The sequence below is a fragment of the Trachurus trachurus genome (assembly GCF_905171665.1).
Source record: "Trachurus trachurus genome assembly, chromosome: 10".
In the NCBI taxonomy this organism is placed as follows: Eukaryota; Metazoa; Chordata; class Actinopteri; order Carangiformes; family Carangidae; genus Trachurus; species Trachurus trachurus.
In genome coordinates this window covers 15,474,417-15,494,887 of record NC_139894.1, presented here as the reverse complement: position 1 = coordinate 15,494,887, position 20,471 = coordinate 15,474,417, and the positions used below count along the sequence as shown (strand labels likewise).

The following is a 20,471-nucleotide window of genomic DNA, read 5'->3' as shown; positions in this document are numbered from 1 at the left end:
GTACCTTTCAGCAGCTTAGCTTAGATCCAGTGGAATAAATATTTCCTTAGAGACATGGCTTGAAAATCGCTGTCGGCAGCTTGACATGACTGAGTTTAGAATATATGCACAAGGGAGAACATGCTCTGTCTACTGAACTGATTAGATGTTCAAATATGGTTGAGGTGGTAATTATGTATCCAGGGTGGTTAGTGCAGGTCATTTTTTAAACACATTCCTATCTGTTTGCTGACAGTAACAATATTTTCAAAGATTTCTGGGTATTCAGAAGGTTGAACATCCATTAAACACTATTTTTTAACAACTGAATTGAGCCAAAGGACTCCTGGTTTTGTTAAAGGGCTACTAGTGCTGCTGGCACCACTGAGAATCAGCATCCAGCTGTCAAAACCAAAACAGTCTTACTCTGTGCAAAGCTGTGGACAGCTGCTCTCAGCACAGGAGCTCACACAAGTTAGCTGTGAGCTACCTCCTAGTGCTAAAGGAAGTGGAGCGCAAGTAAATATTTAACAAGCTGAAGAGAGCCAGATTCTTTGTCATTAGTCGGCAGACCAAACCATAGCTGAAAGATGAGTGAATATTGGCCAGCAGTCCGACAGGGAATTCTACATCGATGCTCATATTTGCTGTGTTAATCCAATATTTGTTTTCCAACATATTAGCCTCAACAACTTTGATAAGAAATTTGCAGCGTGCTTATACGGAGAGGTGGGAAGAAGCAAACTGTGAACCGTTTTTACAAGTGGCAATGTGTCTCTTTGATCAGGTTGGGGATGTTGTAGAGGTGGAGGAAGATGAGACCTTTCCCTGTGATTTGATACTGCTGCAAGCTAGTCGAGATGACGGCACATGTTTCGTTACCACAGCAAGTCTTGATGGAGAGTCCAATCATAAAGTAAGACAGGCTGCTCTGCTGTCCACCCTTTTTTCATAACCGAATGCTTTAAAGTATTTCCATCAAAGTTTTGATTTGAAAAAAAAAAAGATTCCATTGAAATGTATAAGTTGTAATGCTTGTGTTTTTTTTCTTATAAATAGGATGGCTATAGAGATATATTAAATTAAAATATAATTATTAGTTGGATTTTTTTTTTGTTGGATTGTATGGATAGGAATAGAGGAATTCTGGGAGGGACCAGAATGTAAATAACTATGTTGTTTTGATAATGTAATGACTGCAGTGCAACGTTATATGTATTTTTAAATGACTAAATAAATTCAATCAGTCATTCTTAATCTGTATGTAAACTACAAGTCAAATGTTTTTTGCAGTTTGTAACTTTTGAATTGGACAAGTCTAATGAATAACCTTAAATGGTACATAGTAGTAACTTTAGTGTAGAAATTACTTACTTACAAACCTCTTGTCTGTACAATCCCTCCATTTGTACAAAAACAAACTGTGTTTTAGGAACAACTGGACAACAGGTGAAAGCAAAGCAACAGTGCAACACGTTTGTGGAACTTTTATAACAGTTGTATTCGTCCATTTTGATTTGAAGGAAGTTTCTTTCTTATATTTCCTGAGAGAAAATGTGTTTGTGCCTTTTTGATTCTCAGGTGTGAGTCACAATATCTGGGGAATCTTTTGTCTTCCCATTTTGTCAGTTCAAAACTCACTGCTCACGCTCTCTCCCTCTTGCCCAGACACACTACACAGTGCCAGATGCAGAAAGGGATCTGGAATCTCTCAACGCCACCATCGAGTGTGAACAGCCACAGCCTGACCTTTACAAGTACGCACTCATCATGTGGCCCCAGCAGATTTACACAACAAGACTGTGATGCTTGTGGTTTGTTGGGAAATGGATTAACTCAGTGTCAGTTAAAAATGTCATACACAACTGTCAGACCTGTAGATTTTTGGCAAAGCACTGTGTACTTATGTTTGGTTGGTTTCTGGTTGAAGTGGGGCTGGTATTTTCAGCAATGCTTGATCTGCCCAACTGCACAGAGTTTATTCTTGTTCACTTGTAGAGATATCAACTCAGTCAACAGACAGCCTTTGGCTCCCCCTTGGGGCAAGCAGTTGGAACATTGTCAATTATCCAGACATCAGGGCAGTGTTTGAGACCTGCTAAGTACACCATGACACCAAAAGCTTATTATTCAGACTCACTACAACTGACATTGTGCTGTGGGCTAACCACCGGTAATTAGATGGCTCCCAAAACCCTGCACCTGATTGGTAGGTCAACGATTGCTTACAGTCAGAACTCTGCATGAATTGCATTTGACACCTCAAGTTCAAATTCACTAGTGGTGGGAGATAAAATGATATGTAAAAATAAATACATGTACTTTTTTTTTTTTTCACAAATGACATTTTCTGAGTGTATATGTAATTTTGTTCCAGGTTTGTTGGCCGTATGCACATCTACACAAATAATCAGGAGCCGACAGTGAGGTGAGGGCACTCGTTTCAGGCTACTTAAAGTGAGAGCAAAATCAAAACACAGTTGCTTAAGCACTCATTTGTTTCCCTTTGCATCACCAACAAATCATTATTTCATTGATCCTTCATTGCAGAAAAGCATTAAAATTAAAACAGGCTGGCATGGCTACAGCCACTGCTTCCAAGGCACTCCCACAGGCATTTATCATTGACTGCTTTGTAATGACCATAGAAACAAATGCCAGTGTCCTTCTCAAGAACGCTGGGACTGGTGTAAGCCCAGACTGCAGTCTATGTGTATTGTCACTGCGTATTTTAAAGTGGATGCCAGCTTGCCTGCCAGGTTTCCATTTAGAGAATAGGAGAGTTTGTGAACTGCACAGCTTCTGTATGTATTTAACTGATTGATGTACTGATGTGATTGCGCAGGTCTTTGGGCCCAGAAAACCTGCTGCTGAAAGGCGCAACTTTAAAGAATACTCAGAAAATCTGTGGTGAGTCAAATAATCGACTTTGACTTTTGACTTTTGACTTTATCACAGTATCTTATATTAGTAAGAGATGGCTCAGTATCTTAATAACTGTCCTTCCTTTTTTTCCCCTTCCTCTTTCTCAAGGTGTTGCAGTTTACACTGGCATGGAGACAAAGATGGCTCTTAACTACCAGGGCAAATCTCAGAAGCGCTCTGCTGTGGAGAAGTATGTTGAGAGAAAAAGGATGTTAGCAATACATGACAATACATAACCTACCTTTGGTTTTCATTCATTTGATTTCTTATATTTTCAGGTCTATCAATGCCTTCCTTCTTGTTTACCTTACCATATTGGTGAGCAAGGCCCTAGTGTGCACTACACTTAAGTATGTGTGGCAGAGCAAGCCCGGACAGGATGAGCCTTGGTACAACGAGAAAACCAAGGGAGACAAGGAGAGCATTCTGGTGAGTGCATATTTTAATTACTTGCCCGTCCTCGTTGTCAGAACAGTGAAGTGTGAGTTAAAGGGATAGTTCACCCAAAATTCAAATTTCACTCATTATCTACTCACCCTCATGTCAACTAAGAGCTGTGAGAATTTTCAGAGTCCTCCGTTCCTTCTCTGAGTTACGGGGGGGTCTGCGCAGCAGTATTTGTCCATATAATGGTTGTCAATGGACACCACGTTTCTTCGTCCAAAAAGACACACCAAAAAACATCCAAATACCTCCATACTGCTCGTCTGTAATGTCCCTCTTGTATTGAAGCCCCGAGATGAGAAATTGTTCCGAAAAAAATTAAATAAGTCTATATTTTAAGCTTGTTTGTAGCGGAAGCTCCCAGTGTCTCGGTTCACTGCTCTGCCTGTGTCAGTGCAAATCTCACGTGATTTGCACTGACCGGCGGAACAATTTCTCATGTCGGGGCTTCAATACAAGAGGGACATTACAGACGAGCAGTATGGAGGTATTTGGATGTTTTTTGGTGTGTCTTTTTGGACGAAGAAACGTGGTGTCCATTGACAACCATTATATGGACAAATACTGCTGCGCGGACCCCCCCGTAACTCAGAGAAGGAACGGAGGACTCTGAAAATTCTCACAGCTATTAGTTGACATGAGGGTGAGTAGATAATGAGTGAAATTTGAATTTTGGGTGAACTATCCCTTTAAGAGTCTGAATGGCACCGCAGCAGCCCTAACTGAATGCCAGTATAGAAAACACATTTAAAAAAATATTCCTTATTTTAATCCTCTTACTCGTATTTTTTCAGCACCCTATATCTTCTACTGAGATGTTTGCCACTGGGACTGAAATAAGTGCAGTAATAGTGTACATGTCTAGAGCTTCACAGGGATTACCCCTGCTGTGAGAAGAATAGCTAATGGGTCTTGCTACCATTGCATCAGTATATTATCGTGTGTATAATATGGTAAATACTTACCCTCTGATGGCTTGTAGTTGTAACATCAGGGGGCACGGCTCTTTTCATCGTATTAAAGCTCTTTACGGGCCTGAGCCTCTTTAGATCAACACTATTAAAACTTCTTCCCAGCAAAATGGCCACTGCAGACCCGCATTGTGACATGGTCCATTTTACTGGCTGCCCTAGCCCTCAATGAACTGTGAACACTGTGATTCAACGCTGCGATTGCTTAATGTCTTATATTTGTTGTTTGGATAATCTAGGATTACCGATTCCCAAGTGAGCCACTTAGTGTATGTTATGCACAAGGGGTGCAGTTTAGATAAAGGTTTATTCTGCCAGCAAATCTTTCCTACATGTATCTGATGTTATTGTGTACTAATGTGATTTACTCTAAAACACATTCTGTACACTGCACTTATTTAGATATTAGTTATGAGCAGGGATAAATCAAGGAGCTGAATTCAATTTATGCAACGTGCTTCCTTCCTTTTCCCAACAGTATGTGAAGATGTTCACTGACTTCCTGTCCTTCATGGTGCTCTTCAATTTCATCATTCCGGTGTCCATGTATGTGACAGTGGAGATGCAAAAGTTTTTGGGATCCTTTTTCATCACATGGGACAAGGACTTCTTTGACCCTGAAATCCAAGAGGGGGCACTGGTCAACACTTCAGACCTCAATGAGGAGCTGGGACAGGTCAGGCAAAATTCAATGATACAAGATGTCATTGTGAAAGAACCTTCTATAAAATCAGCAATCCCATGAGTTATTAAAACTTGTTGTTCTGTTAAATAATGAATTCTGCCTATTAAAAACTTCAGAATAATAAGAGAATAGAACAAAGTGTCCTGGAACAGGAAAGTTATCAAAGGGGTTCCTCACTGACTTTAGTCTGTTTACAGTTTTAATACCACTGTATAATTTCTTCTGTGATTTTAGAAAGATGAGAAAACCCTGATTATATTATCAAAAAAATTGTTAAGATGCATTTTTTCTGAACTGTATCCTCCTTATACATTATGCATGTGTAATTTATAGAACAACAATGGAGCAAATAATGACTTTGGCATTCTTGCTAATGCTATATCACATCTGTTTGACCTTTTCCAAACACCTATTAAGCGTGAAATAATTAACTAATGTAGAGAACAGCTGTATGTCATTCCTGCTGAAAAGAACAATATTTTTGTTACATACAGTACAGTCAGAGGCTAGCCTGGCTAACACCAGACCTCATCTCAATGTAAATTGACTTGCAGAGCGGATAAAATTGCGCGTAAGGCAGCATGGGTATACCCAGGCTAGTCAGAGGCAGCCAAAAAAAGAAATAATAGAAAGGGAAATTACAGGAAAAACCAAATTAAGACCGACAGAAATGTGAACCTAACAGTGCTACTGTAAAGTATGAGCTACTTCTAACAGCACCAGATTGGCTGTGCTGTCCTGACTTCTCTTTTTTTTTTCATCTCACTTCCAACTCAGACTCAGCTGCCATAAATCAGTCACACTTGGTTTGCAAGATGATTATTTCAATTAAAGTCGATGCTTCGTTAAACTGATTAATGCACTGTGATTCTCTCTGGGAGTAATTGCCTAATCTTATTGTTGGAACCCATTAAATGGGCAACTAAAATGTTATGGGTTTGGAAAAATGCGTCATGTATTTTTATCACATTGCCTGCAGGTGGAGTATGTTTTCACAGACAAGACGGGGACCCTCACTCAGAATAACATGGAGTTTATCGAGTGCTGCATCGACGGCTTCCAGTACAAGTACCGGGACGCGAGCTCAGAGCTGGACGGATTCTGCGTCACAGATGGACCTGTGAGCAAACTACAGGAGAAAGCTGGCAGGGTGAGTGTTGTGGTGTCCCTCCATCTGTTGTAAAAGTCACACAAGCAGCAACATATGGTCATTACATAGCTCGCTGCTCAGAAAGACCCTTCATAGGTCACCCACATACTGTTGTCATGACATGTTAACATATGCACTGAACACAGAGGGTGAGCAAAGTGGCTGCATGCTCTTGACATGAGAACACCTGATAACGCTTTACAGTAGCATGGGTGTTGATAAGAAGCGGCTCTAATCATTTGGTTGTAAATACAGGTCTTTATCTAAGCTACTGTATATGGCTTTTTGCATGGCTCCATAATATATTACTTTTCCACATTAAATTGTCTAAAAGTGACTCGGCCTATTCTATAATTTTGCTGAGTTGTGCCTATACGTTAATGGTCCATTTCATTTGGTTGCTAATGGCGTCAAATCCCCTTTATGCATGCGTTGGTGTTGTGGTTGTCTGCCAAAAGCAGTCCAAATTGACATCTTGAAGCCACATTTTTACGACACACTTCTACATCTTGGTCGTTTTTAACTACACGTTGTAATAGAATGAAGAACTGACTGCTGACTGCAGTAACAGCACTTGTGGTGAAGACATCTACTCCCATGATCCCATGCTAATCAAAATGTCATCAAACTTTCGAGACCCCTAGTGGCAGAAAATAACATATTGGATGACCTTATTTAAAAAGTTAAGCAAATGGCAGTTACTGCATTTCGCTTATCATGTTCATTTTGTGTTCTTAGGAGAAGGAAGAGCTGTTTCTGCGTGCCCTGTGTCTGTGCCACACAGTCCAGGTGAAGGAATCTACAGGCCAAGCGGACGGACTGACAGACCAGGTGGATGGCCTGGGGGTGGATGGAGAGGTGCTCCACCCACCACAGGAGCAGCGAGGCTTTATAGCCTCCTCACCCGATGAGGTTGCTCTGGTCAAGGGTGCCATGAGGTAAGAGAAAAGGTTTTAAAAATTGAGTTTAAATTATGTGACAGTAACAAGGTTGTTGAATAGGAGCATTACAGAATGTATTTGAAATCCTACATATTTATACATTTCACTTCTGTATTCAGTCATTCAGCACATGAATTACTCATTTATGATGATTTGTCTCCATCTGCAGGTATGGCTTCACATTTCTGGGCCTTGAAAGTAAAACCATGAAAATTCTAAACAGGAACAATGATGTTGAAATGTAAGTCTCTAATTTCATACAAAACATTTTTAAGTCATATTCTTCCCTTTACACATGTACACCACAGCTTGACCCTTTTTCTTTTTTTTGTACTTCATAAAGGTATGAACTGCTTCATGTGTTGAACTTTGACCCAGTGCGAAGGCGGATGAGTGTAATAGTCAGGTCCAAATCAGGTGAGCTTCAGTTTACTGTTATTATGTAGACTGCAATTTAGTGCTTGCTCTTAACACTCACCATGAGTTTGTGTGTTTTTTTTTTGTCTCCAGGTGACACGCTGCTCTTCTGTAAGGGAGCGGACTCTTCTATCTTTCCCCGTGTCAGGCAGGAAGAGGTTGAAAGGATACGCATGCATGTGGAGCGTAATGCCACAGTGAGTGACATACAAAAAGCAATTTTAAATTGGCTTGTTTTTTTTTCTTTTTATGTTTGTTTTTTTCTCTAACGCATGTCACTGTTCAGGAGGGCTACCGGACACTGTGTGTGGCCTACAAACGTCTCAGCACTGAGGAGTACGCCCAGGCAGATGAAGGACTGAAGGAGGCCAGACTGGCTCTGCAGGACAGAGAAGAGAAGCTCATGGCCGTTTATAACCAAGTGGAGACGGGGATGAGTCTGATCGGAGCTACTGCTGTAGAAGATCGGTGGGTGTTCACATGAGACAACTTGCATTTAGTAAACTTTCATGCTGCTGTTGTGCTTTCACTCTCCTCCACCTCATTAAAGATCAGTTAAACCCTTTTAACTGTCAATCAACTCTCTATGGTTTCTGTAATGAATTTATTTCTCCAGTGTAATATTTATCCTTTATTTATTTTATTTATATTTTATTTATTTATATTTATACTCATCACTTCCAGTTTTACAGCAGAGACCTTGTATCACCATTTTGCTGCTTAATGCCCTTTATAACATGTCACCAGATTCCTGATAGTATTTTATAGGTCATTTTTTCTCCCCCTTCCACTGCAGTTCAAGATTAAAGAACTTGATAACAGGCAGCAGTTATTATTTTCTTAAGTATTGATGAAAATCAAAAGCCACTTACTGATCACAAATGAGATTTAAGAATTTATTGCATCAGTATTTATCAACACACTTCATCTGACACACTTTGGTAATAAATTAATTTATTCATTCATTTACAAAATGTAGAAAGTACAAAGTACAAGTATGTTGTGTAACCTGTGTTTCATGACTCACAACTTCCCTGTGACACCAGTCTGAGGAAAATCCCTCATTCTTATTCAGCCTTTGCTCAAGAAAAACAACATCCTTGTTTTGACTTTGCGTCTTAGAATAGAAGAGGATAAATAATCTCTGCTGTGCCTCATTCCTTTCTATTGTTCTTATCCCCCAGGCTTCAAGAGGAGGCAGCAGAGACCATGGAGGCTCTGCAGGGGGCAGGCATCAAGGTTTGGGTCCTGACGGGGGACAAAATGGAGACTGCAAAGTCCACCTGCTATGCCTGTAGGTTGTTCCAGAGAAACACAGAGCTGTTGGAGCTGACAGTGCGCACCCTGGAGGATGGAGGGAGGAGGCGTGAGGAGCGGCTGCATGACCTCTTAATTGAATATCATAGGAAAGCTGTGCAGGATGCGCCACCAGTTAAGGCCGGTGTCACCAGGTCGGTACCACCACGTTGGATAATTTGCTCAACCCAACTTAATCTTATTGGCAATAGATCTTGATCAAATTTCTCTGCTCTGTGCTATAGGAGCTGGTCTTCTGCAAACCAAGACTATGGTTTCATCATAGATGGAGCCACTCTGTCGATGGTGCTCAACTCCTCACCTGAATCCAACTCGAGTCGCTACAAGAACCTGTTCCTGCAGATTTGTCAAAACTGCACAAGTGTGCTCTGCTGCCGCATGGCTCCTCTACAAAAGGCACAGGTCAGGACAACCACTTAAAATTTAGAAAATATCCATTCTTTGAAGGATTGAATGAAGGTTTTTTTTTCACAGTTATATGTTGTCCCTCTTTCTTGCTCCTTCTATAGATAGTTAAAATGGTAAAGAACTCCAAAGGCAGCCCCATCACTCTTTCAATTGGAGATGGTGCCAATGATGTCAGCATGATTTTGGAAGCACATGTTGGCATTGGTAAGAAATCTCATGTTTACACACCACTAATTAATTCCACATTGAGGGATTGGGAACATTTTGGTAAAGCTGGTGTGTGATATTTGCTTCCTGCCTGGTGTTTTCAGGTATTAAGGGTAAAGAGGGTCGGCAGGCAGTAAGGAACAGCGATTATGCCATCCCCAAATTGAAGCACCTCAAGAAACTTCTGTTGGCTCATGGGCATCTGTACTATGTTCGCATTGCACACCTGGTGCAGTATTTCTTTTACAAGGTAGGAGGAACGGATGCTTCAGCCAAATTAACTTTTTATCTGTCTTTAGGCTAAGAACTTGTTTTGGGTTTCTGCCAAACCTGCATTTCCCACACACTAACTTGATTTGAGGACAATGCGGTGAAGACACATAAATTTGACAGTTGTCTTAACAAGTTACACAGATTTGTAGGTTCAACTCAGGTTTATGTTCTTTTTTTAATTCTTTTTATTTTATTTTAATAAGCACGTGGGAACTTATAAATGCATTTGATGTCCTTTGATGTTTTTATCCATTAGTGTGCGAGACTCTTCTCTTTCTGTTTTCCCTGCAGAACCTTTGCTTCATCTTACCTCAGTTTTTGTACCAGTTCTTCTGCGGCTATTCCCAGCAAGTGAGTACGTCCCGAGGCCCTTTGAGGTTCAAAGATGTTCTGAACATGAAAGGAGGCAGTGTCCCTTGAATCCACATGTCCTCGTCCTCCTGAATGCCAGACTCTTTCCCTCAGATTGCCCCTCCCTCACTGCCCCTGGGATGTTTGAGCTCTGACTGATATGTTTATACACTGACTTTGACTGCATAGCAGCGTTAAAGTAATACAGATGTGTATCATACTCTGCCACCATGGTATATCATACGGACATTATGAAATCATGGTGGCACTTGTATAAGCTTTCATAGTTGTTGTCGCACTGTAACAAACACAGTGACTTAGAATACTCTAAATGTATTTGGATCAGATGACCTGATTACAGTTTGGATCACGTCAATGAATTCATTGGTTATTAATGAGAAGACTGTTTATTTAAAAAAAAACCTGGATAAATTTAGAATACTTTGTGGTACTATGTTCACGTAAAAACTTCTGACACAGAAACATCCATTTATTGATTTAAGATAATAATAGATCATGTTTTGGCATGTCTGTTTGTAAAAGGTGAGGGGGAATATGTCATTCACCCTCCCTCCGCCATTTTAGGTCTTTCATAAGAACATGAAAGATGTATATAAGCGTGTCTATATGTCATACTGAATGTGTAAGTATGATGGTGTGTATGAGATTTTTCCTCTCCATAATATTAACCCCCGGTTGCCCCATCCATCCTCCCCCTCCTTGCCAACCCCTCCCCCTTCACTCCCCCTCCTCCTCCCATCCTCCCCAGCCCCTGTATGACGCGGCCTATCTGACGATGTACAACATCTGCTTCACCTCTATGCCCATCCTGGCTTACAGCCTCTTGGAGCAGCACATCTGCCTTGAGGTTCTACTGGACAATGCTACCCTCTACAGGTAAACTTGGGGACCTTCACTTCCACAGTAAACTCCATGATAAATGTAGACGTACTTTTTTAGTTGTTTCCAATAAATAATATTAAGAACTTCCTCTCTATGTTGTAGATCTTTTCCAGGATAGCTTGTTTTGATCTGTAATAAACTGATAAATGGCCTAGTTTTTTCGGTTTTAAATTGAAAAAATAAGTGAATAAACGAATCAGAGACAGAAAAGCACCCCAAGTACTTTCAGTTGGCAAGTTATCATAAAGTGATTATAGCCTGAAACGAGGTGTAGGCTGAACTGTATCTTCATAACATTTTTGCCATAGCTATATATGCACTGTGTAAAATTTGAAACTTAGTGAACAAGTTACACAGTCTCTCTCCCAGTGAGCCAAACTTAGCTTCTGCTTCTTCACACATGGAGGTGTGGCTTTGCCCTATCGTAACTATTTAATTACTATACTAACTGGGAATTTTATTTTTTTATCAACCCGTTATCTCATAAATTGACTACAATTGACTACCCCCCCCCCCCCCCCCCCCCATTTCCCATTTTAATAGAGACTTTTTGCAATTACATGTATTTAGAAAGTATTTGGACCCATTCAATTTTTATTTTATTTTTTTCCCCCACATTTTGTTATGTTGCATTTTATCTAAGTAAAAACAAACATCTCTTTTCTTCTCAGCCCACACTCAAAATCCCACAATGACAAAGTGAAAGTAGAATTTTGGAAATTCTTGCAAAATGATTTAATATTAAACTGAAGTGAAACTGAACTGAAGTATTCAAACTTTATGCTATGACATGGTTAATTTAAGTGGGCATTGCACTGACATGGATTTAGAAAAGCATACATCTGAGGTTTCCAAACTGAAAATGTGCATCATAGCAAAACAAAAAACAAAAAAAAACAACCATGAGGAATAAGAAGCAGACTGCAGAACTCAGAGATTGGACTGTGTCGAGGCACAGCTGTGGGGAAGGTCACAAAAAATTGCTGCAATGAAGTTTCCCAAGAGCACAGTGACCTCAATAACTTTTAAATAGAAGAAGAACCAGGATTCTTCCTAGAGATGGCCTTGGAAAGAGACCTGACCAAGAACCTGATGGATACTTTGGCTGAGCTCCAGAGATCCCGCATAGAGGGGGAAGAAACATCTTCTTCTCACTTTGTTATTATGAGGCACTGTGTGTGTATATGTATATGTAGTTTTTTATTTTATTTTTTTTAACTGTAAAGCAATAGGTTCGTTCATGTTTCTCCAATGATATTCTCTAGAGAGATTGCCAAGAATGCCATGTTACGGTGGGGACCGTTTCTCTACTGGACATTACTGGGAGTCTTCCATGGCTTGCTCTTCTTCTTTGGTGTTCGGTATCTGTTCAGTAACCCAGCACTGCAGGACAATGGCCAGGTCTGTTGTCTGATTTAATTCGGCCTGAATCTGTAGCACACACATAAATAACTTAATCAAGCATTGTCTACTGAGCACACCAGCTTATTTGTCTTATTTAAATCCAGGTTTTTGGGAACTGGTCCTACGGAACAATAGTCTTCACTGTCCTTGTCTTCACCGTCACATTAAAGGTAAAGCACTCCCTTGTTGTTTATTTATCCCAGCTCATAAAATGCAAATGTGAAGCGTGTTGGGTTTCAGACATGTACATTCAGTTGGTTTTCTCTGCTGTTCTAGCTTGCTCTGGACACGAGACACTGGACGTGGATCAACCACTTTGTAATCTGGGGATCCCTGGCTTTCTATGTGTTTTTCAGCTTCTTCTGGGGAGGAATAATATGGTCAGTGAACAAATCAGGATGAAAAAAAAACGGTGCAATCCTTTATTGTTGTTTTTCTAACTTCTTTGGGACCTCTGTAGCCCTCCCAGTGAAAACCAGTGTCCTTTATCCTGCAGGCCTTTCCTGAGGCAGCAGCGTTTGTACTTTGTGTTTGCCAACATGCTGAGCTCGGTGTCGGCCTGGCTGGTCATCATCCTGCTCATCCTCCTCAGTCTACTGCCAGAGATCCTGCTTGTGGTGTTCCGCAAGCCCCGCGGCCCCCACTCTCGACAGGTAGAGCTGAGACACACACACACACACACACACACACACACACTGACAGACACATTTGTATTCTCTCTCTCTCTCTCTCTCTCTCTCTCTCTCTCTCTCTCTCTCTCTCTCTCTCTCTCTCTCTCTCCCTCTCTCTCTCTCTCTCTCTCTCTCCCTCCCTCCAGCTTTCCATGTATTTGTTGTGACAATTTAACCATTTGCCTTTTCAAGGATTCAGTTCGTGTTAATGGAGCCCATTCTTTATGCATTTCCGACTGAAGCAAAATACACAGATGTCTATACCTACAGAGCGATGCCATTTCCACTCACACCTCTCTCTCTATTGTAAAGATGACCCAACCATTAACACAGAGGAACAAGGACTTGGATTTTTTTCTTTATTCTTTAAGTTCAGGATTTAATATCAGACAACGTTCCCAGGCATGTTTTGTTATTACAATTAGCTCCCCATGAGGCTAATGTTTTCCAAGCAGCTGGAAATGTTTGGTGCTGTGTGTGTGTGCTGTTCGGTGCATTCCACATTTGTTTTTTAAGATCATGTCTAGACTTGTTTTATTTGGAGAAAGTAATAAACCAAACCAAACCTTTGCACATGTTGAGGGGAGTCGTACCAGAGTGTTGTCAGTTATCAAAGTGGCAGGATCAATCAAAAATGTACATAATAATTCGTTTGATATATCTGTTAGGGCGTTAGCCATATTTAATTGATAGTTGTTAGATTATTGGCCACTTTTTGTTTTAGAACATCACCTTCTCATTTCCAACTTTGTTTTCCTACCTTCTACTCTCGCTTTAGCACTTTAACACACTCACCCTATTATTTCTTCTCTCCTCCTCTCTGGACCTGTCTCCCTAAAGATGAAACATCGCCTTCCTTCCTCGGGGACATCTACTATCTTCATGTTGTCGCAGACCCCTAGCACTCACAGCTTCTCGTGGAGTGACTGAGGTCTCTTTTTCCTTATTGTCAGTTCTTATACTTAAGACTCCTCCTGCGGAGTTTCTGTGTCTGCCAGTCTTGCTTGTTTCCTACCTGTTGTGTCCTTCCTCTCCCACTGTTAGTCATTCCTTCCCCTCTTAAGTATCTAGGGCTGTTCTGTAGCTTCTTACAGTCCCCACTCGGATAGATTACTTCAGATAATTTAGAATTAGAGATTTTGCCTCCAGGTATGGCTTCCTCGGAGGGCCTCATCCTTAAACCTTGACTCGAGTGCTTTTCTTTGGATGTATGTTTATTAAATTGGGAGGAATGTTGGTCATTGGGGTGTGTGCCCAACTCTACCAGCAGTGTGGAGTAGGACCAGGTGTCCGAGCTGAAAGCGTGCAGCCAGTCTTCCATCCTTGTCTGTCCAGTTGTTGCAGTCAGTGTCTCCTCCCAGCTGCCTGTGCTGCTCCAATGCCTGCTGCCTCCGCATGTCCAGTCAGGTGAATGCGGCACGTCAAAACACCCAAACTTACCTGCATGAGGCTCAAGTCAACAACCTCATCCTGGATCCTCACCACAATCCCTGCGGGCCACTGCATTTTGTCTGTGCGTTTGTGTGTGCGAGCGTGCGTGTTACATCGAACATTCTTGTGAGACATCTGAAAGGATAGTGGCCCTGTGACTATCTGGACTAGCCGGAATAGAGTCAAGGCGTCTGAAAATCACTATTGCAAGGAAAGGTATCTAAAAAAAAAAAAAAAAGGGCACCCGAACAGAATTTCATTATCCACCTTGTCCAGTTTTGTTCCAGTCTTTGTGTCTGTATGTGCTTGTTCCCTGTGTATGTCTGTGTGCAAGAGACAAAGTGCGTGTGTGTGTCTGTCAGCGTAGTGATGTCATTGGTGTCTCTTGCCTCACCCTTCTAGAAGAAGCTGGTTCAGTCGAGCGAGGGGGGCCTCCAGTCTCCTAGGTCTTCAGCCAGACCCCTGCTCATGAGAACCTTTTCAGATGAGTCCAATACTGTCTTTTAAGCAGGTACCAGCCCACCTCCAGGCCATTTAAGCCAATCAAAGACCTTGTTCCCCTCCAACCGACCGGTCCAGCAGTCCCGGTCCCTAACTCTGAGTTTTTAACAAGAGAATCAAAGGCATACGGATCATATCCAGCAAGGCCCAGTGTGGTGTTGTGTGTTGTGTGAGCTGCTATTGGCTGGCTGAAGAGATGCAACCCCATGTGAAAAAAAAAGTGTCAACATATGAGATATAAATTGTCAAATGGTGCATTTTGATAATGTGAATGCATCTCCAGGGCTAATGTTGCAAATGTGACATTTAAAAAACAAACAAACAAAAAAACATGCTCCTTTCAGCCTCCCTTTGAAGCACAGCTTATTTACCTCCTTTATGTGCTTTTACAATCCCAGTTTTTGAATGTTTTTGATTTCAGTCCATTTCATATCTTATTTTTGGACGGGGAATGTCTGATTGTGTCTGTATGGTGTCGTTGTCAGTTTGTTTGGGTATTCTTATCTGACAGTGTGAACAGAGCCGGTCTGTGGTTATAGCTTCCCCGGTCCGACGTTTATGTATTTTGGTGTTTATGGTGGTTTCTTTGACCGTTTTGTCATGTGTGCACATCCAAACCCATGTTGGTTGTTGTCGTCTGCTTATTTTCTTGGCAAATAATGGATCCATTTGTGCTGACCTTCACTCATTGCATGATGTGATGCTGCCTTAACCTCAGGCCAAACGCTGCTGCATTACCTACAGGGGCGGGGGCAACAAATTAAAACGATGCAAAATATAAAATTTGGAAACTGTAGTAGGAACACATAGAAAAACTAAATAAATATTGAATACATTTTATGTAATAAATAATCTGAATAAATACAGACAAATCTATATTCGGAAAATAATGTGTTTGTTACAAAATTTTAGGTCACAATGGCATTTTTGGGCACTAATTGCCTCGTTTTCACCACCAGATCTTTGAATGAGCAAATAACCAATCACAAAAAAACAGCTCTTCCCTGTTAAACCTGCTGATAAACCTGGTGTTGTGAAATTGAATTGGTGGAAATAAGTATTCTGTTGTGAAAAGAAGCAGGGTGACATAACAATTATCTGACTGTTATAACTTTAATTTGCTATTGATTTTGTGGTTCGTTATATATAGACTGTATTAATTCACATGATTATTTATATCAAAAAACAGATATGAATTGCTTCCAGTCTCCATCAGCCATACATACATACATAGAGATTTGGACATGTCAAATGAGGTGTTTTTTAATTTTTTGTCCTACCCCTGTAGGTCTGAATGTCGCTCACAATGTCGTCCCTTTACTGTTGACCAGGGTCACCGAAATCTGTCACTTAACCACAGAGCTTAAGATTTTGCAGCACCTTTCATGATTTAATCTGCATTTTTATTCTCCCTGTAGCTGTCAGAAGGCGGGCTCCTACAGACATCCAGGTAAACCACAAAGAGGCAAACCTAACCCCTCTGCTCAATGTCCCTGCTGAGCTTCAATAGATCAATAGACATGGGTGAAACTGGCGTTTACTAATTTCTGCTTGTCACTGGTGGCGGGATGGCTATAATTTTAGTGATTTGTGGTGTTTGTGTTCAATCGCCACTTCATTGATGATTTTGGGGTGATTTCCAGATGCCTTGTCATCGTTGTCTGCCTTTTGGCACAAGCTCGCGCTGAAAACACAGAAGTAAAATCTGTCTTCTTTTCACTTTTCCAGATCGCAGCTGTCACACCACTGTCCTACAAGCACCTGAAGGAGCGTGAGTAAAAGGCAGCGAGGACTCACAACAACGGTGACATCAGCCATATTCAGGATCCCGCGCTTGTTGGGTCAGAGCTGATCTGAGAAGAGGAGGAGGAAAAAAATGAAAAGAAAAAGAGAGATGTTCTGACTGGGGGGAAGGGATGATAAGGGATTTAGCAGTCTTTTGACTTGTGTCTTTCTGCTCTCTCCGTCCTCTGCCCAATCCCAGCAGCTCCTAACCCCCCACGCATGCCTGCAGAGCAGTGCCCTGCATTATTTTTAAAAATATCTACTCAGATGACAGGCATGAGTTTTTTTTCCTTTTACCTACTTTACTTTTACCTTTTTTTTTAAATACTAGCTTATAAATGAATGCATACACGGCTGCCTTGTCAGTAGCTCTATCCAACTGCTGTGTTTTAACAAGCAGTTGTAATATCCACTCCAAGAATGGTTCACCTGCATGAAAGAAGGCTCAAAAGAATGCTTTACTCCACTGATGTTCAGTCACTGTATTCTGCAAAGTTTTTATTGAGACATGATAATCTCATTCTCAGCGGTTACACAGGTTATTCTACTTTACAATTTTACAATTATTACGCTTTTCAACATTATTCTTTAAACGATTATCATGTTTTTTCAGAAAATACACTCACCCACGTGCTAGTAGATCAAAACTAGAAGTTACCCAGCGTGATTTCAGTCCAGCTCAGAGCTACAAACCAACAGTTCGAACGGTTGATTATTATATGATTATTTGTTTCTGATGGTGAATCTACAGTCTCTATTGAGCACTAAAGTATAAACAAGAGATATTGGAGATTATATTACCACTCGATCCAAAAAGTGTGCGTGTGTGGATGCAAGATTGAAAGATAGATTAGAGATATTAAGCAAATTCTGGTAATGGGACATTGCTTAGAGAATGACCTAAATATTCCAACCTCAGAGATAATTTAAGAGAGTCCAATTAAAATGAGAAGATTAATATATGTGTTGAACTGTATATAGCTTAGAGATGTATGACAGCACCTGCTCAAAGCCAAAAAGACGAACATAATGCTATCGGATCCTGTCCACACGACTGTGACCTGAAAGTGACAACTCAGTGTGTGTGTGTATGTGTGTTACAAAAGTAAGTGCTACTGTACTGGATGAGAGAAGCCAGAAATGCCTGTGTAATGGAAACCAGGATTACTTGAACTTTGTTGATGTAGTTCAGTTAGACATTTCCTGCACTATTAAGGAAGGTTTATTCATTGCATAGCTGGTCACTAAGGCACATGAATATATGCCTGAGCATAAGCACGCACATATCTGATAGGTGAGAGCATTACACACATGAATAACCACACACGTCGTACACATAAATGCGCACATGCACTAAAGCCTAAATGAGGTATTTATGTTCATTATCCATTATCTAGTCTGTGTAATTTGTCTCAGACAGGCTGAAGTTGGAGTGTAAAGAGAAAAAACCTCCAAAGTCCAGACCTGCAGAGTCAGCATAGTTTATGCTACTGTGAGGCTCCATGTTGTTTTTTCTGTTTCTGGTCAAATCTGCTGACGTTCAGGAGGAGAGTTGACAGTTTGGCCTCTTGTTCCTTCCTTTAACTTGTTGTGTGTAGTGCTTCATACATTCCATTTAAACATGCCATGATTTCAAACACTTTAAGATACTGTTTTGGATTGTTGTTGTTTTTTTCCCCCACACAAATATGTATTGTCTATTTGGCATATTTATTGTTATGTAATTTTACTCACAAATGTTATATTTTTATTGCATAAATCTTTTTTATTGTGGAGAGTGGTCAGCTTTGTGCCAGTCGAGTTTAGCCTGTGTTACGCCCTGATGTGAGTCCTTGCCAATTCCATTTGATAGTCTTTGTCATACAAAGACAGGCAGCCCCCCCAAACATACTCCCAACATCCCAACGTCGACCTCTGGACCTATGCCACTCCTTTTACAGGTGATCCAACTCTGGTGAGCACCTGCCAGAAGTCACTTATGTTTTGTGTTCCAGCCAACTGTTACAGAATCTGTTCGTCTGGTATAATTATAGTTCACTACTTCACTAATCCGTGCTCCAACAATAACCCCAGTACAGTAGTTTTTAGTACTGGTATTGTATTTCGCACCACTGATTGTAGCCTGACATATCTGATATAGTTCATCTGCAGAATGGCGCAGGTAGTCATAACACCAAGAGGACACTTAAATCGAGTTAATGTTGCTTTGTTCTTAACAAGTGGAAAACTTTTGACACCTTTCAGTGACGTTTTTTTACTAAGACGCTCTGTTTTTCTGATGTTAAGCCTGTGGAGGAGACTGTTCTTTATTCTGTGATGTGTCACCTCCAGACTGCACTGTGCCGGATATACTGGATGTGAGAGGACTCACTTGAGAGGGGCTGCCTGCTTTGTCTAATGAAAAAAAAAAAAAAAAAAACCTTTAAGTGACATCAGAGATGCTATTTTCTTCTAATCTAATGTTTTGCCTGTCTAATGAAAAGTATAAAAAGAATGGATTGTATTTTTAATGCAACCTTTTTCCAGCCACTTTTTTGTAAGAAAATCAAAATGTCCAAAAAAAAGCACGAGAGGCTCTGCGGTTGTGGATGCTGTCCCTGTCTGTGAGGGGTGGAGGTGGACACCTTCAGGCACCTCAGCAGCCCTGCCTCACACAGCAGGGACACCCCCCACCACCTCTGGCCCTTTTAGGGTCTCCAGCCTCAACACTCCAAACCTCCAAGCTGAATGTACCTCTTTGAAACTAGTGTAGTCAAAACCTGAAGATTTTCTGTAATAAAGCAGAATGTTTTGAAGATACACCGACGTCTTTCAGTGCTTCCTTACTCTCTACTGTTGTTGTGTCAGCAGGCTCTAAGGATATAAGGATGTGTGTTTGTGTGGGCGGCTTGAAGTGCGTTTGTGTGTGCATTTGACCATACTAAGCAGATGCTGTGCTCTAATGAGATGGCTGAGAGGCTAAGCTGGATCAGCTGAGTGGCTGCGTATCAGGACGGAGAACTGCTGCTCTTCCACGGCCCCATGTGTGGCTTCACATCAAGAAAACATCAAGCACAGTGAGTCACTGTATAGAGGAGGTTTACAATGATGTATATGAACTATTCTCCACTGTTGAGGAGCGCTGATCCATTAGAGGGTAGAGTAGTTGTGGGCTGAACAGTGGGGAATGAGAAAGGCTCTGTCTATCAGTACATACAGTACACAATGACACCCTTTCATATTTGTTCTTCTGTCTGAATGTGATTGTTGTGTATTACAGGCTGAGCTTCACATGGGCCAAACTTGTTGGCCGAGGGTGGGGTAGATTTTCATTTTCTTTTTACAAGAGCTCTATTCTCTGCTGTGTGTGTGTGCGTGTCTATTTTAAAGTAAAACTGGAGAGAGTGGGGTCATGAACATGGCAGCCAAACAATGCAGCAGAATTGTAGCACAGTCAGTGTTATGTTGATGGCATAGAAAACAGCAAAAAAAAAAAGGGAGTATGAAGTAGTGTCAAGTGAGAGGAAAAGTTGGGAGGGAGTTGGCAGGGTATCAGAAGTTGACTCGAGCTCTGCTCAGTGCAGAGCTGACGCACTAGAGCTCAGAGAGAGACAGAGAGGGGAGGGGCGAGTGAGGGAGGGAGAGGGAGGGAGGGAGACAGGCAGCAGTGGCCAGATGGAGCCCTGTTTGTTTTGGAGTAGCTGACTGCTGCTGCTGAGAGCGGGACAG

At 41.2% G+C, this 20,471-nt stretch overlaps 1 protein-coding gene across 3 annotated transcripts in view; it reads left to right on the top strand.

The window, feature by feature from the left end:
- atp11c (ATPase phospholipid transporting 11C (ATP11C blood group)) overlaps window positions 1-19,478 on the top strand; it is a 43,506-nt gene extending 24,028 nt beyond the window's left edge. Inside the window, exons 6-30 of one of the 3 annotated variants that reach the window (XM_083980993.1) lie at window positions 767-895; window positions 1,648-1,736; window positions 2,357-2,407; window positions 2,825-2,889; window positions 3,013-3,094; window positions 3,183-3,333; window positions 4,798-4,995; window positions 5,984-6,154; window positions 6,893-7,092; window positions 7,265-7,336; window positions 7,439-7,512; window positions 7,606-7,709; window positions 7,799-7,980; window positions 8,697-8,963; window positions 9,054-9,231; window positions 9,339-9,441; window positions 9,549-9,694; window positions 10,009-10,068; window positions 10,838-10,965; window positions 12,237-12,372; window positions 12,480-12,545; window positions 12,652-12,755; window positions 12,872-13,028; window positions 16,397-16,428; window positions 16,707-19,478. In XM_083980993.1, coding sequence (XP_083837119.1) covers window positions 767-895; window positions 1,648-1,736; window positions 2,357-2,407; window positions 2,825-2,889; window positions 3,013-3,094; window positions 3,183-3,333; window positions 4,798-4,995; window positions 5,984-6,154; window positions 6,893-7,092; window positions 7,265-7,336; window positions 7,439-7,512; window positions 7,606-7,709; window positions 7,799-7,980; window positions 8,697-8,963; window positions 9,054-9,231; window positions 9,339-9,441; window positions 9,549-9,694; window positions 10,009-10,068; window positions 10,838-10,965; window positions 12,237-12,372; window positions 12,480-12,545; window positions 12,652-12,755; window positions 12,872-13,028; window positions 16,397-16,428; window positions 16,707-16,743 — 2,982 coding nt within the window. In that variant the 3' untranslated portion in view covers window positions 16,744-19,478. Of the gene's footprint in view, window positions 1-766; window positions 896-1,647; window positions 1,737-2,356; window positions 2,408-2,824; window positions 2,890-3,012; window positions 3,095-3,182; window positions 3,334-4,797; window positions 4,996-5,983; window positions 6,155-6,892; window positions 7,093-7,264; window positions 7,337-7,438; window positions 7,513-7,605; window positions 7,710-7,798; window positions 7,981-8,696; window positions 8,964-9,053; window positions 9,232-9,338; window positions 9,442-9,548; window positions 9,695-10,008; window positions 10,069-10,837; window positions 10,966-12,236; window positions 12,373-12,479; window positions 12,546-12,651; window positions 12,756-12,871; window positions 13,029-13,886; window positions 14,748-16,396; window positions 16,429-16,706 lie in introns of those variants that run through there. The other 2 variants (XM_083980994.1, XM_083980992.1) reach the window with 2 other exon arrangements.
- Window positions 19,479-20,471: the final 993 nt, after the last annotated feature.